The sequence below is a fragment of the Phalacrocorax carbo genome, chromosome 6 (genome assembly GCF_963921805.1).
Source record: "Phalacrocorax carbo chromosome 6, bPhaCar2.1, whole genome shotgun sequence".
In the NCBI taxonomy this organism is placed as follows: Eukaryota; Metazoa; Chordata; class Aves; order Suliformes; family Phalacrocoracidae; genus Phalacrocorax; species Phalacrocorax carbo.
Window position 1 is genome coordinate 13773418 of NC_087518.1, and position 19348 is coordinate 13792765.

The following is a 19348-nucleotide window of genomic DNA, read 5'->3' on the forward strand; positions in this document are numbered from 1 at the left end:
TTTCTAGTTTGTGATTTTTTCTGATTCTGGGTGATCAAGATAGTGGGGAAAGAACATAGTGAAAAAAATAGCTAACTGTGATGGAAAGCCATTTTCATTTAATCTGCTTAAAGAAAACACACACAAAAAAAGATAAGTTACTCTGGAAGAAAGGCTTTATATAGGGCCAAGATAGTTACCATTATGTATTTCTGCATTCTCCAAAGAAGTTTGCAGAAAATAAAACACAAGACCTACAAAAGAGTAAATACTGTAAAAAGGTCCCATTACTATTTTTTCCTTTACTGCAGATCTATTTTTGTGTTGCCAATCCATTTTACTCATATTTGGGTTGGTTAATTCCAACTTATTTTCTCTGTTTCTCTAGGCAGGTCAACACCCAGGGCAAACATATGCAAGCTTCCAATATTCTTGAAATATTTTATTATAAAGCACTTCAGACAAACTTTGATTCAAGAAAAAAAAGTTCTCATCTGTAAAAGGAAACTATTTTAAAACAACATCATAAAGAAAATAGACTGTTCTTAAGCATTAAGTTCAGTTAGAGCTCTTCTGTAATGAAATCTAAAGACAAAACTGATGGGTCAAGGTCTATTCATTTCATACATATACTCATAAAAGGGAGACTAAGATGTTACACAGACATCATGGAGCATCTTATTGTTGATAATGAAGTAGGAACTCTTGATAGTTAACTCTGGCCTGACAAAGCAGTCCAACATTTAAATATTTTTCAGTCCCAAAAGAGACAAACCATTAACATTTCTCATTCAATAATTAAGCCAGCCCTGGGTAAGGGTTAAAGCCACTTCAAAGCATCTAACATAAGCTCTTCATTTCATGTACTTCTCCTGTTGATCAGCCAAGATTTTTGCTGAGGATTTGGCATCATAGAAAAGTTCATTTATTTCTTCGATATGCTCTTTCTCAATGCTGTCTTTTCCATTAATCTTGGCAAGCAGGTTAGCTGGGGTCAGTAACTGCACAGCATACCTGTGGTCAAACGGAGATGGACGGGTAAGTACCATTCAGTGCATCCCAGTGAACTGAATGTATGTAGGGGTGGGGTATCTGTTAGGAAACACACAGCTCTACCAGCAGTAGAAAAAGCCTGCAAGACCCTCCAGCACCTACATTCCTTATAGGAGGAAAGAGGAGGATCACCACTCTTTAATATTAGCACTATTCTTAATAGCCAACATTATTGTATGGGAGAGGGCTGTCTCACTTCCAAGAGTTAGTTATCCTACAGTGTTTTCAGACCCAGTCATACTTAAGAGAAAACTCAATTGTGATCAACTTACCTTAAGGTTGTCTTGGTACCAATTTCCCCTAAATGGTTTAGAGCTTCTTCACTAGTATTAATCCCTTCTGTCTGAGCACGAAGTTTTATGATCTGTTGGGATGAATGAGTGAGTTACCAGTCCAAACAATTAGCATGCTGTACTACTTAGCTTAGTAGCTGAAAGTGTTGGCTTAGAGATGAGACATGGTATAAAACAAGATGGTGTGGAGAGTTATCCTAGTGTAACTTACCACTAAACTAGAATTTTTAGAATTCCAAGTCTTTGAATAGGCAAATATAACGTTGAAAAACTGATTACCACAAAAGGCCAGTAAATTAATAGGTCTGGACTAACCCGTCACGATAATTCCACATGGGTAGCAAAGTATATCTACTAACAGGGAGCAGAATAAGAGCGCTTGTACAAGAAAATGGAGCTAAGTGACAGCTGGAGTTCTCGTGGGCAGCTACAAGGGTTAGTTACTAAATTCTGCAGTGTATCATTGCCGCAATACAGCAGAGCCCTCCAAAAAGCCCTACAGAAAACTATGCCCTTTCCTGAGCAGCTCACAACACACTTTTTATTCAATTGACAAGAAGATAGTAAAATAAATCAAGAAGTTACTCTCTATGATTCACCTATTCCTGCAAGAAGGAAAAAGAATCACTCAGAAGAATCTAATCTTTCAAGAACAGTCTCAGGCTTGTACCAGTTTGAAGATCTTTACAAAGTTGGAGAGCAAGATATCACTAATAAGCCTGAGCATATAAAGCTGTAACAGAAGTGGCACAAGTCTCTCGGTAGTCCCTGTTGCCAGCTGAGTGATAAGGGGCAGACTGGATAATGATGTTGTGTTGTAGTGCTGAGATAACTCTGGAACTGCAAGCCTCATATAATACAGGTATTTTTCACTTTGGCAGCTTTGTAAACAAGATATCAAGAAGCACTCGTTTAAATTAAAGCCATAAAAATGCACTAGGGGAGGTAGGGCAGGGAACAGAGCAAAAGAGGGGGGGCTTGAAATGGCAGGAAGTTGCACTAAGATATTAATACTGAATATTGGCAATGCTGCTGCAAATTGCAATTTCAAACTGAAGGTTCTTTTCTGTCTTTTAGATCACTCAAACATCACTATCCATTCATTCAATACTGCTACTTTACTCGTCCCTGTCTAGAAACAAGGTATCACATCTTTAACAACTTTTTTAAAGTAACTTTTTATCTAGCAACTTAGTAGAACCTTACTATTGGGGCCCCAGCCATTACCCCAGCAAATACATACATAAATAAGTTGCTATGAAATAGAAGTGTTTACCAGGTAAAATACATTAGGAAGAAAGAGTCCCAGTTATAACCTCTACTATCTAACAGCAGGCACATATGCAAAGAAGTTTGCTTACAACAATACCTGACTAGAATACACATAAAAGTGAATTTTCATTCTATTCTGGTTGCACTAAGGTAACTGTGGGTCTTCCTCTCAGAGCAGAGCTACACAATGGGATTTCTACCTTATCAGCACAAAGAATTATTTTTAACTGGTTATGAACAAACTCTCAGTAGATAAATGGACAATTCTCGTGCTGATAAACAAATCAATCGTGAAAGAATGGCTAATAGCCTCACACAGAAACATCAGCAGTGAAAACTTCTTCCTACCATGGAAGAAACATGGGAGCAAAACCAAAGAAATCAGTTATGGACATCATCTTTTAAACCTCCTTAAATGTATTTAGTTAGAAACCCAAGTTAAGTGTAATAGCTCCTCCTCTTCTCCCAAGAGAAGTAGTAATTCAAAAGGCTTAATTTAAGGGATGATGAGGTTTTGTGTATCATAAATCACGTTCATCATAAATCACGTTCCCATATGTGATGTCTGGAATCTATTTTGAGCCTTAGGAAATCCTACTGTAAACACTTCCTTTCCCTCACCCTGGGGAGAGAGGAATCCCAGCACTTGCCCAGCTATTTTGAGAATCAACATTCAGAAATGAGCTCTTTAACAGTGTATTATCTGCATGACAATACAGCACACTAGGCAGGTATTATATATAGTAACCTTAAAAAGTAGCTGAGTATATACTCCTACTACCCAAATGACACAAAATTCACATACCATATAGGGAAGCCTAGACAACAGCCTTTAACATCTCCAGACTGAATAAAAGTCACGCTTTAAAAATTTGTCTTGTATACAGATAAAACATAATCATGGTATTAAATCACCAGGCTGTTTCTAATGTAACCTATACCATCACACTTTAAATTGTCCTTTTAAGTACAAAAAAATTATCCTGAGAATGACCATATGTGAAAAGCTCCTCAAACCAAGTGAAATGAAGCTTTGCCTCTACGTTTATATTCAATAAATGCCTCAGCTTCACCTTGGCACTTATCCAGCAGCAGGAGACTATTATCTCGTGACAACGCTCTCCTCCATTGACACTATCTCTTAAATAATACAAAGAATTGACATGATAAACTGTAATGTCTTCTGCATTGTGTCACTTCACAGCATTGAGACGCTAATGAGGGGGGATCTTTGACACGACGCATCATAATGGCACCCGAGCATTATAATCGATACACAATACATTGTGATGGCCCCACAGGAAAAGTTTCAGGCATTCAGAAGCATATCTCTGCAACACTTACTGTGCTTACATTTCCAAACTTTGACTAGGAGCATGAAAATCCTCCCAGTTTCAGGAGACAGTCCTAGTAGGTTAAGGCTATAGTACAGGGCATAGAGGCAAAAATGCAGTGCATGAAGTTGCATTCCTCAATCCCTCTCACCTCTTATGTGGAGGAACAGCTTGAGGTCTGTGACCAAAAGGTCCCAAAATGTGATACTTCATCTCATACCAACTGAAAAAGCACTACCTGCTGGAACCTGCAAACTCTATGGAAAGCACATCTGTGGGAGAGATAAGGTCAGCTAACAATTCTAGCTATATTATGCAAGTGAGATGTTACTTTCAGCTCTAGATACACTTGCCAATACAATTTAGTGGGTGGAAATCAGACTACAGAGATTGCATGCACAATTTTAAGCAGCTTACTGTAAATGGTTACTAAAGCAGCATGCATTTAGGAAGTGGTAAGTTTTTCTACAGTAACAGAATATAGAGACAAAGCAGTCATCCCAAGAGACTAGAAATCCAGGGACTTCTCAGAGTTTCTCTTAAAATTCTGCACATACCTGCTTCATTTCTTGGGGTGTATACAGCATGGTTCGGATAATCATCACTCTATCCAGCAGGTCCAGTGGTATTCCGTGAGGAGACACTACATCCTCTGTGCCTCTGAAGGAGAAACCAAACAGAGATCAGATACTATTCAGAGTTCAGTACACTGATTTTACTAAAATCAGTTTTAAGTGACTGCACATCTACTAGTTTACAATTCTTGTGTCTTCCCATAAAGGTGCATTCCCCAGATGTAGACACACTCCCCAGACAGAGACAGGAAACATTCTAGTCTGAAGTTCATAGTGGACAGCCCAAGGAAAACAAATACTGTTTCTGGAGCTCTTAAACAGGCCACTCAAAAATACTTTGAGGTGGTGCTTTCCCTCATGTTTCCCTGCATTGCATCTTACAATACAGTCGTATCTAATGTTCCAAAATATCTTCCAGCAAGGAACAAATCATTCTTACTAAGTTGTTTAGCAATATCTGTAGAAATTATATATACTGTCATCCATTTGGAGAACGTCTCCTCTTGCTGAATAAGCCATTACTCTATTCACTCCTTCCCCCAGTCCTTGCAGTGAACACTGCAGTAGTTTACATTCCATGCTTGCAATCCAGAAAATTGAGACATGAGGGTATGTTCATGAAGGACAGAACAGGATCTAGACCCCAACCATTTTATTTGTTTGGCGTACAACACCCAACAGCAGAGGCTGCAGACTCATCTACACTTGGTTTTCCAAGACCACCACAATTTACTGTGAAGTCAAGAGTGAAAGATATCCAGATTTCATGAGATCTATTGAGATTGCAGGTAAAGCCAGTGGAGTGCTGGTAAAGAACTACATTTCTAAGTTCAGTGCTAGTATTCTGGTACTGCAGCTTTGGCCATGGTCCTCCCTGGAAAATGAATCAAATGCCCTGCGGTACTCAAGTAGATTGTGTTCTCTCCTCTGAAGTGATTCCTCCTCTTATGAGGCTACAGAATCAACTATACTATAAAATTAATTTTTCCCCAAACCTTTTAAGAGCCATCAGCAGGCAAATCAGAACATTGCTAACTACTTGAGATATAGTATGCAGTTAAGGGCTTGCTCTTAAGGACTTAATTTAGCAAAATTAAATACAACTGCTTGATTGAAATCTTCCTTAAATCAGTTTTTTCATAGCAAGATCTACAGTGAATCCACGCTGACAGATCTCTATTTGCTCTTTTACAAGACAGCCTTTTCATACCTTTGCGAAAAGAGCGTTGCCCTGACCACCTTAAACATTTTTGAAGGGCTTATCACCTTAACTTCTAAGCAACGCAAGCAGAGAAAGATTAATACCAGATGAGTCACTAAGAGGGAAAGGAATAGCTGGTTACACAGCTGAATTAAATCAATTTAAAAAGTAGCAGTCATTGCTAATGACAGCTTGTTTAGACATAATTAGACCTAGACCACAAATTAGCAGTAGAAGTTAAGGAAGAATCTGAAAGAGGAGAGCACTTTTACAGAACGTGCAAAGAATGCATTGTATGGGCGCAGAATTTTGAAGTGGAGGCACGAAGCGGAGATGAAAAACAAGTTAGTTGGCAAGACTGAAGAATTACAAAAAGCCAGACCAACATAGAGGGAAATAATGAAGGGTAGGGAGAGGCTGAACTGTGACATACTTTAACAATAAGAAAAGGAAGCTTAAGTCTGATGCAATGAGGATAGCAAACAGCAAAATGATCCAGAAGCAGGAAACTATGATATTAGAGGTTTGTAGCCTTGGTGCTTTTGATGTCCCTAATGTAAAAGCAACAGATGTGTTGAGGTATCCAATGAGAAAAGCAATTGTTACAGATCACCCAGGAAATAAGACATTTCAGAAGCTGTTAGAGAGACAGGGATGTGTCAGTGGAAATAAAAGGAGGAATTCCATTCTGCTTTAACTCAGTCAGCCTCACATTAAACGCCTGTCCCATCATGAAGCTCACAAGCAGCTCTTGAGCACCGATGCAGTTTGTAACCTGAGGATTATCACAGATGTCAGTATCGGAGACAAAAGCTTCAAAGATTATAACTCTGCTGATACAGCTAATTCCAAGGTTTATGGACCAATTAAAACTGGAAAATTCAACTTTAGACATCATACCTGATAACGCAGTTTCCTCGATTGGAAGCAAAGATGACAATGGGGGAAATAGAAGATTCCAGTGCTCGGTGCAGGTATGTGAAACATTCAATATCCAGCATGTGAACCTCATCTACAAAGAGTACACCTGGGACTAGCTCTGCGATGCCTTGGTCAATGTATTTATTTACCACCTTATTAATCTCTCCTCTGAGTTTGTCTGAGAACAAAAAGAAACTGTTAGTTGTTCTGCTAGTGAACTATAGGTCTGTATGAAGGACAAAGCAAGTAAAATCCTCCTTGAATTTTTTCATGGTTTGGTATCTTACTGCCACAGGGGAAAAAAAATCTGTGACACTACAATACTGTGGCATTCCCTACTGTATTGCGAAGACATCTGTGCATGAAATTATTTCTAAACTGAATTTCCAGCACTTAACTGGAGTAGTCTGTCTCCTCACATGGCTTGTGAAAAATTATGATTTTTGTGGGTTTGGGGAGTTTGGCAGGGAGGAGGGGGAAGTCAGTCAAACCTCAGTTTAAAACATGAAACTTAACAAAGTTTCCAAGTATGGCTGAAAAGAACACCACTGAAAGAATAAAATATTGCTACTGTATTTCAGCACAGAAGTGTGTTTAACAACAAAAACATAGGGCTGTATAAATTTCTTTGAACATACGGATCTCAAAGCTACGCAAGATGTTACATGAATAAATCTGACATTAGAATAAGCAAAGTGACCTCTGGAACAGATGAAATACTTCAAAAGACCTCCATTCAAGTTAGGTATTGAAACAGACTTTGATCTAAATTTAGATAGTCACTTACTGAAACATCATTTCTTTCAAAGCAAGAAGGAGAATAGATCTATCTGTAGATTTCTTTCTCCAGTGATCTGTAGGTAGGAAGAGCAGCAGTGCTCATCTCAAGATCATGTTAATAGACAGCTGCTACAGAGGTGACTAAATGAAACCAGCGTTGAGAGTCTTTAGAAGCCATTTTTCTACTCCACAGAAATTCAGTATGGTTGCTTCACATAAGCATACATACTAACAATGTTTTTTAGGTATTTTTGTTGTTGTTGTTCAGTTTGGCTCTTGGTCAAAGTATGAACCTCACACTCTCGGGAAAGAGCCTTTTGAGAAAGGGGAGTGGCACTAGCATTATGACCTCTTTCTCCCCAGGAAGACTGGTGCAGAGTACAGTATATATTTTATCACTCCATGTGTGAACCAGTAACATGTTGTACTGTTTCCAGCATTGGAATTCTAGCAGCTGTATCGCTGCTTCTTGAAAGCTGAATACTTATGAATAAATATTACATAAGCATTCATTCAGAGATGGTACATGAATAACCCTATTTTTAATCCTTTTCTAACTGGCAAACATATAGATTATATTGGTCTAAAAATACCATGCAGGATTCATACCAGTAATTTCAGTTTTCTTAGGCTTCATTAATTGTCCCATCATAGAAAGGATGTCTTGCCCCCCCTAGGAGAAGAAAGTTACAGATCAACTATGAGGTCTTGCAGTGAACACATACCATGAGAATTTTTTAAGTCAGGAATTGGTTGAAGAAGTTGTTTCTTGCAGTTAATTTGATACTTTATATCAGCAGTGGTTGATAATCTGTCAAAGGTTAGGTCACTTCAGGCAGCAGTATTGTAAACATAATCATTTAGCAACATCCTCACCCTTTGTTTAGCCTCATTCATTTGGAGAACATGAAAAACCAAAACAACAATTTAAAAAAAATTGCCAGAGAAGCTTTTAAGGGCTAAAATTGTCAGGAAACACAAAGACATGGATTGCCTGAGTGCACAGTAGGTGTTCAACCCGCAAACACAGGAACAATTATGCAGAGTTAAGAGTTTTGAACACCTTGATTTTTAACATGCATATGACTGTTGGAAAAAGGATGTTTATTTTGAAATGGAGTAGGTTAAGGGCTTGTCGTATCATACTGTAGGGATGCCAGCCTTTAAACAAAGATACTGTATTGTTAGTGGCTTTTGTTTATGACATAGATTGAACTCCCTCAATACCAGGTTTATGTTAAGATACAGCAAGGAGTAATTCTTCTATTTTCAATTTTTTGCTTCGTTATGTTCAGAGCTCTACTGAAAGTCACATAAAAACTTAACAAGAGGTTATGAAACATTTCTGAAGGAAGCAGGGACATCAACAGAATCTGGAGCAGCCAAAAATACTTCGTGATCTTTTATCACAGTGCCTGTAGCTTCCATTTCATGGACACAAAACCATAGACACAGAGCAGAATAAATTAATCTTTTGATAAATAGAATTATGCCGATCTGGCTGCTGCTACCTCACATCTGTAGGCAACTTTCCTTCTGGAGAGAAAGCAACAATCTCTTTTCCTAATGAACAGGAGCAGCCCATGCCACTCTTTTTCTGCATGGGATAGGGGACAGTGGTGGTCAGAAGGGGAGAGCTAGGTCCAGGTTATGCATTAACTATGAATGTAGCAGATCCCAGATATCCATGTGGAAGCTCCCTTATGGCTATAAGGTTGTTCTCTGTCATGTTAGGAAATGTACTCTGATGAATATTCCACAACCAGGTGCCCAAATCCTAACCTAGCAACTGCCTCTTTAACCCGTATGGCAGGGCCACTGAGGAAGCCAACTTCAGAATGACCTTCCTCCAAGGAGGGGAGGTAGACTGGCCTTCATGGTGTAACACCTACTGCTTTTCCTACAGTGGAATCTTTGAGTGTGATTTAGGACAGCTCAACTTTCTATACTTCCCTGAGTATTCTAGTAACCATCACATCTATGTCAAATAATTTTTCTGTAAAGACTTCATTTGTGGAGTCAGATACCTGAGGTCGAGCATTGGCCACATCCAAGTCATGCAGGGTGACATCCTGAATAATTTCCTTTTTCTTGTGCACATCACCCTTTGGCAAGGGAACATACTCTTCAGCTTCAAGGTCAAATTCCGTAGCATAGATATCACACCTGCCTTGCCTCTGAGAAAAAGTAAAGAAGAGGAACCCAGGTATAGAATTAGTTTCAGTGCCAAAACCTTGAGTGACACAAACTTGATAAAGATAAAGGGCTTGGTTCACAATTCCAGTCCTGACAAGCTTCAGCTGACAATCCAGACATCCCACTCCCTGCTTAGCAACAGGCATACCCTATCTACTGATCAAAGCCCAAAAACTCTGTTGAAAAACACCTGATATTTTCAGTGGTAAGAATATTCTGCTCTTCTCTCCCCTTCTTTTAACCGTATGCAATTCTTGCTAAAGGACAAATCCAGCAGATTAACTAGAGATTGGGAGAACTGTTCAAGACTCCTTTGTAGGTGGATGATTTATTATATGATTCAAAATATTATGCTCATCCATTAAACAGCAAGCATCACTGTACACTGCTTTCTAAATCAGATATGAAAAGAATGCTAACTAATGCAGTATTCCCTTCTGCATGTATATATATCTTTTAGAGAAAATACCAGAGCGATAAAAGAAAGATTAAATACACTGCACATGTCAGCCTGAAAATGAGTAAAGTTGCTTGGTTTGTTTCCCTCCTTCCCTTAAAGATGTCTTGATCTTACAGAAAAGAAAACTCATCCAGACAGCATCAGTGATAGCTTCCTTGCCCGACGACCTTAACTGTGAACCAGATGACCATGTCCTTTCAGTGCAGGAAAGAATTTTCTCACCAGATAAGAAAAACACTGGGCTCTTTTTAAAACTTCCATGTAACTATTTCATGTCAGTTAAGGTTAATAAATCAGACAGCCTTCTGACAAAGGCAGAGAAAGGTCTGCAAGAATACATACACCTGCATAAAGTGCAGAACTTTTCTTTTACCTTGACGGCTCCACTGTTTGCTTCTATATAAATAACGTCACCAGTTTCCACTCTCTCCTTCTGCAAGCTTTCAAATATGCTTGGGTCCAGCTGGAGACAAGCAAACATCACAGTTGGTGAAAACAGTTCCATATTGTTATGGTAATCACAGAAAAGAAATTCCATCTAAAGCTCAACCCCACCACACAAAATTAAAGTGCAGCTCCCCCCAGCAATACCTCTAGGATTTTATAAAGCTGTAACACTTGGAATAGTAATAGAGAAAAAATCTGAAAGAAGATGCACAGAACTTACTTTCCTACCAAAAAAATCTGCTATCTGAAGGAACTGACAGTAAGTGCCAGAAACGTAATCAGTTACTATTGGGAAGTATGCCTTTGCGTAATGTGGCAATATATTTTTACCTAGGGTGCAGCACTTTTCTTGCTTTCTAACAAAACTTTTATTAAAAATCTGGCTATGGCACCAGATTATGCTACTCTGTTTCTTGAATCTGTATCCTCTGTGGAGCTGCGTGAGGGAGAGTGAATGTGGAATACGTTAGATGCTTTTGTTTCTCTCAGTACATGTTTTTTCACTTTTGCTCTGCATTTCCTTGTTTTCAGAGTGAAAAAATGCAAGATGGTACTTAACAACGGAGACAGCTTTCAGTCCTCTTGTACTCTAACTGACAGGGAAATTTAATAACATGGACAGAGACTTGTACAAGAAAACAAAGAGAAAATGAGTCTGAGCTGGCAACATACCAGCTCAATTTCCAGTTCATATCAAATATTCACTAGACCGTACCTCCCCATGAAGAAGCGATGTGACAGAAGGAACAATTTACCGAAGCAGGCAAGACTTCCCAAACCCATCCTCAAAAAATCATTTGAGAATCAGGAAAACAAAAGCAAACAAGACCTTTCTCTCATGTTTATTATCATGAACGTGAATTTATAGCCAGGGTTAGTGTCACAGACTGAGCGTATCACAGACTGAGACAGATCATAGTTCAGTTTCCCTACTGTGCCCATTTTTCTGTGGTACCAGTAATGCTGCAAAACTGCATCAGGATCTCTTTCTGCTTAAAGTCTCCTTTAACTTGTTGAAGAAATACAAGCGTGTGCTGCCAAAAAGGAAAATAACAGGGGCTACTAACTAAGTGATGGGTTTATCCCCAATTTCAATTAGTAGGAGACAATACTAACATCTAAATATTCCACACAAAGCAGGCAAACATACATGCTCAGGAGTAGGATAAAGTTGTCCAGCAAAAGTAAACAGCCTGCTGGCATCCCCACTCTACAAAGATATAGGGATCAAGATCTTGAAATGGAAATAAGAAGCGCTAAAAATAGAACATGCAGACCTGAAATACTTCAGGGAATTTTTGAGACTCTACCATACGTACCTTCAACTGTTTGGTTCCCTTCGCAGTTTTGAGTCCTATAATTACGTGGCTGATGGTTTTACCATACCCCCCCATAGGATTTTCAGTCTCACATGGAGTTAGTTCTGTGACTTCTCCTTCATAAACCTCCTTGGTCTCTTTAATCCTCAACCCTGAAAGAAATTGTTTAGAATAGTTTCAGTACACAAATCAACAGCCATATACACGCAGGAGTCTGCTGCACTACTGCCAACAGGATATAAAATATTATTAGGCTGTATTACACTTAATGGTAATTTTTTACTTTCAAAAGTAGAAAGACCAATTACTCTTCTTCAATATTAAGTGACAATATTCATCCTGTGTTATCAGAGTGAAAGTTCAGACCAAGTTCTGGCCTGCAAAGCAGTTTATTAAACCCTAAGAAATTATTTTCCTTCTCTCCATTATTACTAGTTCTTGAAGCAAATGTCAGTATCCTATCTTTCCCCTCCCCCAAAGAGGGGATTTGCTTGATTTGTTCCTTGATTTGATGCTAAAGTCAGGGAAACAAGTTTGTCTTCTGAAACTAAAAGGCACTAATATAGCTTCCAGTTTTACACAATTTCTGTGCCACCAGAAAAGCCCTGCAAAGTAAGGAAAAAGATGGGAGTAAAGAAGGTTAACTTCATAAAAAACTTCAAATTTTAGCAACCGAGTTAAAAATAACATGAATTGATTAAAAAGTATTGTGTCAGGACCTCATAAAACTAAGAAAAAGTTATTTAAAGTATTTTTCAAGTTAATAGCAAAAGGTGAGCTAGATAAAATTTACCAGAATCTGCTATAATGCAAATTTAAAACTATTTCAAAACAGCTGACAATGACATCCTTACTTTGTTGGTTTTCAGACAGTTGAGCAATCATAGTATCTAGGTATAGGTATCTTCTATTCTAGTCACAACTATTGTAATTAACTAAGTTATTTTAAATTTATTAATAATATAGAACTGAAGAGTTTTACAGTTAGACTGTTCCAAAGAAAAAACACTATCATCACCACCACCACTACAATTATGCAGATGTTCTAGCTACATAAAAGTTCAAAGAACCCACATCTGAAGAGACTCTATAAAGTATTTTATGAGACACACATGCCATACCAAAAATAATGAATGGGCTGTAACAAGATATAAGGAAGTCATCCTGCCCAGTCTGAGGCTATTAGGACTTTATAAAACTTTCCTTGTTCCATAACTTTTCATTTTGCTTTGAAATAGATCAGACGCTTCACCAGTAATCTTGAGTTGCTGATAGGAAAGTATAAAGAACTGACAAATATGAGTCTGTCTCCCTCTACTGGACCCAAATTAAGACTCGGATTTGAAATGTGAGAAACTGGTTAATTGTCGATAACATGATGATTTCTTCGTAAGAAATGTTTGCTTTCTCTTCTTTAGCACTACATAAAAGTTGTATATAAAGTTTATTTCAGTAACTTTTTAAAATGTTTTTTGGGTATGCCAAAACATTAGACAAAAAAAAAAAAAAAGAACCTTTGAGTTATAAAACTGACCTAGACAAGGCTGCATCACATAGGCTACATACACAGGGAATACAAAGCAATATGGGAACTGCTGGTGCTGAGAAGCGGACATTCACAGGTGTCTTTCCTTTTTGTTTTGTTTTTAAACTTTCAGCACAAGCTTTATTCTGCTCTGAAAAACTGGAAGCCCATTTGTGTTTGGGGTATATTTTATATGCTGCTAAAGCACATTTTCCAGTTTCATTTCAGCTGAAGAGAATCCAGTTCACATGCTCAGAGTCTGTCCACAACACAAACCAAAGCTGAGTCAGAGAGGACAACAGAGATTTGCTTAAAAAGCGTGCCTCTAATCTAAACTAATGTGCTCACATACATGTGTCTATTGAAAATATTTACAGATGAACCTGATCTGAACAAAGGTAATCGATGCTTTGAATTTGCTGCTGATCATCCTTTTGTTTTCAAATGAGTCTGTATGTATCAACTACAAACTTCATTCTCAAAAGAGCTCTTTAACTTAAAACAGACATTTCCTACTTACAAACCATAGTCACGAGTCTAAGAAGGCAATTGATGGCTATTTCATGTTTTGGTTCAGTAGCACTACATGGAGTTAAACAGTGCTTGTTTGATTTATTGGCAGTTACAATTTGGAGACACAGGGAACAGATATGCTATTTAAGTGGCTATTCCAGCAGTTATTTTTTACTGCAACTGAGTTCTAACATTAGCTACTGTCATCATCCTTGCCAACTGCTAATAAGCTCTATACAGGATTAATCTCTCTCTCAGCTTAAGGTTTTTTTTAACTCACACAACAATTTCTCACTCTGTCCTTTGTTTCTCACATACTGCAAACTCTCTACTATACCTCAAGCAGTACTTGGCCATGAGACTACGTCTAGTCTGTTATTAAAAGACTCCCAACAATAAAAATTTTGTAAACTTGGAGTCATCCCAGTTTCTTTATACAGTGATGGGTCCAAACCAGTCTGTTGTTTCCCAGGGAAAAAAAAAAGTAAAAAATAAGTTTACGTTAACATCCCTGATCATTTTTATAAATTGAGGCGGCTAAATCCTCTAAAAGTAAAATAGTAAAACACATGAACAATACATGATATGTACAGAGTCTGCTAATAAGGAATCATACAAACCATCTGCGCCCCCCCAAAAAACCCTAAATGAATACTTTAGGTACTGGTTGACACGTGAGCTGAAGCTTCTCTTGCACCCAGTCACAGCTGACATTGTTCTGTGTATACAAAATAATTTTTTTAAAACACGCCCTTGTAAGTTATTTGCCAGGCAGAGATGCTAAAACATAACGGATTTAAATGTGATTTGAAAATGTTCCGTTACGAGAAACGGTACTTGAGTCCTTTAAAAATATTTCAGAGATTTTTTTTTACACTGATAAAAATATTCAATAAAGGTTGTGTTATGAAAATGTGACATGGAATTCAACAGAAAGGAATACAAGAAGTTCCATCTTTCATTAACACCAATATTTGTTTAGAAGTGTCTCTCTATTGACATTCAGGGAATGCAGGGAACTAACAATGTAGCTGGCTGTTAAACCTTAGAGAGTTGAAGTATTGCTGTCTCTAGAAATGACAACATGGATGGCATAAGTTTCATCTGTTGGTTCAGGTTTCCAAATCTCTGACAGGGAACTTCATCACATCAAGGAAATACTGCAGACTACTCAGTCTCTGGCTTCCCTCCCCCAGGCCCTGCCAGGTTCATGGTAACTAGAAGACCAGAGACTACTGAGAGTTGCTTTCTTATAAAAGTCAATGGAATACTTTTGTTTCATTGCAGAACTGAGAGACTTCTTCACCTTACTGCCAATGAATACTTAGATAAAGTCCAAGGGGAAACATGGTACAGAATCCAGGAAAATTAACTGTTAATATGTTTAGTACTAAAATCAGTCCGGCTATTTGTAGCCAATCCTCACATAAACAAGGGCCACTTCTAACTGCATTTAGCAGCTGTCAGCAGCTAAATAAGAGATTTTAGATACTCATTGAGGTTGTGTTGCAAATTTAACCAATTTACATCAAGGTTGTAAAAGCACTCTAGAATTGAGGAAGATATTAAGTTGACGTATTTACTTTATTGGCATGGAACTTTTGTGCTCGCTGGAATACTAAGTAAGGCTGGCACTGCCATTTGGGAGTCCCTGATTAAGACTGTTTGCTTAGTAAGGTGAAATCACTAAAATAAAGGATAGAGCATTTTTCTGTCTACAAGTATTTCTGCTAATGTAAGACACTAAAAATAATATTTTCTTTCATCTTTATTCAGTCAGAGGCAAAACCAGGAGATGAACCTGGAGGATGAGAGGAGAATCTGGGGAAGTAAAATAAACCATAATACAGCAATCAAATTATAGTTTATAAACAGAAAACGTAACTCCACTAAGTGTGGAAGAGATTCATTAAATTAAGATCAGCACTGAAAAAAACAACGTAATTTGAAAACTACTCTGACCACTGAAAAGTTTTTCCTTTTTAGATGACTGGGAAAAAGCAAAATAAGTATCATGCAAATACTTAATTCTTCTGTTTTTCTGAAACTTACCAATTGCACGTCGGAAGTTTTCCATTAGAACTTCTGTTTTCTTGATCTCAGTGGAATAGACCTCACTTCCAACCATAGGACAAAAGGGAACTTTACTTCCCAGTTCCTGAGCAATAGCTAATGCCAAAGCAGTCTTAAAAAAACCAAAACAAAACAAAACCCCACACATTAATTTTTATGAGAATTAACAAAGACTCTTTCTGCAGAGTTCATTTTCCTCATCATATCACCTTCCATATACCAGCAATCAATTTAAGACTATTCCATCTGACATATTTCTCACATATAACAACCCTCCTCCCCCAAAACAAGTTAGACGCATATAAAGTGACTTTTATTAAAGACTTACAAAACACCTTAAGGAAATAATACTGGACATTTGAATTTGACATCTGATACAAATACAATAAGCCTTAAACAGCACAGGAAAAAAAATAAAGCAAAAAACTATTAGGCTTTTAATATAAAATTAACTTCTAAGACTCCTTTGCATAAGCCATATTACCTATGCATTTGGTAACCTACAAGATGTGGTTTCACATTAATGATGCCTGGACACACCACTGGATGTTACCAATGCTGATGACATGGCAAAAATCAAACTATAAAGCAGGAAACCATGCTAATACATTGATGAAAAAAAAATTCCAGTAGATTAAAACATTACATAACCACTACCCTAAAATAGTTTTGACAACAAATCAAAGTAAAGGAAATTTGGGAATACTTTAATTCATATCAAAAAGCAAAAAAAATACCTTGCCAGTTCCAGGAGGTCCTGCCAACAGCACAGCTCTGCCAGCCATTTTCTTACTTTTGATTAGTTCCACTATAACCCCACAAGCCTGTAAGTTAAATAAGGATTTACACCATTAACACGAGTATTGCTATGTCTTTTGTTCCAATATTACAAAAAGTGTTTAGAAATATCGAGTTTTGTGACCTACTGAAAATAACGAGGATTTCAATTTCATGCATACAGGAAGGTAAGGCAAGATCAGAAAAACCTACTTCTTGCAATCACTTTATCTAACCCAGACATAAAAAAAAATGACAGACAACAAAACTCAACTTGAGAGCGCAGAATCTTTCCCCCCTCCTGGAGTTGTATGTATATGTAAAAAGTTAAAAATAAAGCAAGAAGTGAGTCTTTGACTTTCGGAGCGACAGAAGCACCTGCTCGGGGCCAGACACCGGACTGAAACGGAAGCTCCAATCCTCAATTGCACCAAATCTCTTGACTTTTGGTAGGTTTTGCTGCCTTTGATACCCCAATTTCTACCCCTAAAACCCGGCAGACAGCCGCGGGCCCTTGCCGCCAGCTAACGCAAAAAAGTAGCGGCGTAAGGGGCAGCCTTGATGACCCCATCGCTCCTCACGCAGCAGCGGAGCCCGAGCAAACACTCTCGCTTGCCAGCGGGGCTTAAAAAGGTGCCCACCACGGGTCGGACTGGGCTCCCGGGGCTCTCTCCTGCACTGCGGCGGCAGCCCCAGGGCAGCCCCGGCCGAGCCGGGCCGGGCCCCGCTCACCTCCCGCGCGTTCTCCTGCCCCACCAGCCCGGCCCCCGCCGGCTTGGCGGTGCCGCTCTCGTCCAGCCCCAGCCCCTTGACATGGCTGTGGGCGGCGATGCGCTGCGTCTTCGAGGTGCTCTTCACCTCCTCGATCTTCATGGCGGGGCAGGACCGGCCCCGACCGACCACGACGGCCACGCGCGCCCCGCGCGTTACCACGGCTCCCGGCGCGCGGACGCCTCCGTCCGCCCCGCCGCACCATTGGCCCCTGTAGCCGCGCTCTCAATGCTTATTGGACGCAGAGCATGCCTGTCACCGACAGGGGTGCAATTTTTTTAGGGTCCGTCTACCCATTTCCGTGTGCGACGCCTCTACGGGGTCCGGCCTGGTGCGGGGACTGCGGAGGAGTTGGGCTGGGAGGAAGGAGCGGGTCGGTAGGGGCTGAGGAGGGATTTGTGGGGAGGCGAGCACCGGAAGAGCAGTTCGTTCTTGTTCGGCTGGTTTCTTGCCCCTAGATCTACATAAACGACCTTCTGCCTTCACTGAATCTGGTTTGGGGTTGGAGCAATTGCCTCCCCCCGCCACGGGGGCAGAGGAGCCCCCAGTGCAGCCAGCTGGGTGTGGTGCGGGGAGCTTCTTTCCCCATCCTGGGCAGCCGGCAGCGGGCCTGGGACCCTGAGCAATGCTTTCTGGAAACCTCTGCTGGGCTTAGCTTACAAAAGTAAGCTGAGGTTTTCAAGGGTGTTTTCCAGATCTTTGCCAAAGAAGGAGCAAGGGTGGTCACTCACTAACTTCTAGCTTTCAGTGTTAACTGTAAAATACTTCTATTCTGTGTGTCCAAAGCCTTTATGTAAGCATCTGAGGCTTTAACATATGCTGTTTCTACAGCATATGTTTCTCCTGAGCATTGACCTACTGAGACGAGGAAAAATATTCCACCTTCTCAGCAGGTAATTTCATGGCTTTGCAGACCTGACCCGTGTTTCTTTGGGTCTGTGGTGCTGTCATAGCTCCTAACTGTGGTTCAGCTGTTCTGCTGCACCTTTTACATAGTGTTTAAATGCTTGAGATATCAGCCTCAGTGAAATTTTAGATGGGATCTGGGAACCTGCAGTTCCAGTGACTTCTTGTTTGTAGATACTGGGATCCTTCTCCCAAAAAAGTGGGGACTCCCTTCCCATTAATATATAGTGTTTTCTGTGTTTGATTATGAAACAATGGCTGTGTTTGCAATGTTCAAGGCCAATGGATTAACGAGGTATGATGCAGGACCGATGCCTGTGGAGAGGGATAGTGCCACCTCAGCTTTCCCATGCACTGCTAGGGAGAATTGCAAAAGCAGTCCTGTGATGGCACAAGCTAGGAGAGTGGCTTTTAGGAAGGGTGGGAGATGTGGGTCAATTTGCAGAAGCCCAGTGAACAATATATTTGCTCTTCATTCCCTTTTTTTTCTAAGAGCTTCTATTAGTTTTGTTTTAAATGTAATGCAGCAGAGAAGATTTTGCTGTTTGTTGCTTGCTTCTTCTGTTAATTGTTCTCAGTTTGTATTTACATAGTCTTATTTAAAGTTGTAATTACAATATAATTGCACACATATGTAGTTCAACACCTTTGTAAGGGTATCCTATTATACAACTGTTTAGCTAAGAATTTTTGAATCTAACAAATATAAGCCATCCTTTAAATAATTAAAAAAAGCGTGTATATTGTTGGACTCTACACATCCTTTCAGGGTCATATTAGTCACAGAAGACAAATGCCTAACACATACCGAATTGCAGACTCTTTTTTTTTCTTTTTTAAAAGAGCAAATATACAACTTTGATTTCTCTAGTGCATTAAACTGCCGCAAGTGTTGAAGGTAAGTCTGGTCAGAGTTCAAGTTTCTGTCAGTTCTGGAAGAATAATTAGCAAGT

General features: G+C 39.2%; 1 protein-coding gene across 1 annotated transcript; it reads right to left on the minus strand.

Moving 5' to 3' along the window:
- Positions 1 to 393: 393 nt before the first annotated feature.
- Positions 394 to 17676, minus strand: RUVBL1 (RuvB like AAA ATPase 1). The gene is made up of 11 exons (XM_064453770.1): positions 17451 to 17676; positions 16679 to 16765; positions 15921 to 16053; positions 11831 to 11982; positions 10438 to 10527; positions 9436 to 9585; positions 8018 to 8081; positions 6608 to 6806; positions 4489 to 4591; positions 1305 to 1396; positions 394 to 993 (listed from the first exon to the last, which is right to left on the minus strand). The coding sequence occupies exons 1-11, from the start codon at positions 17589 to 17591 to the stop codon at positions 834 to 836; spliced, it is 1371 nt and encodes a 456-aa protein (XP_064309840.1). The 5' UTR covers positions 17592 to 17676; the 3' UTR covers positions 394 to 833.
- Positions 17677 to 19348: the final 1672 nt, after the last annotated feature.

Coding starts and splice junctions, on each gene's coding strand:
- RUVBL1 (XM_064453770.1), bottom strand. CDS start 17,591: ATGAAGATCGAGGAGGTGAAGAGCACCTCGAAGACGCAGCGCATCGCC. Junction 16,766..17,450: donor GGCAGGAGAACGCGCGGGAG/GTGAGCGGGGCC, acceptor TTTAACTTACAG/GCTTGTGGGGTTATAGTGGA. Junction 1,397..4,488: donor CACCCCAAGAAATGAAGCAG/GTATGTGCAGAA, acceptor TCATCCCAACAG/ATCATAAAACTTCGTGCTCA.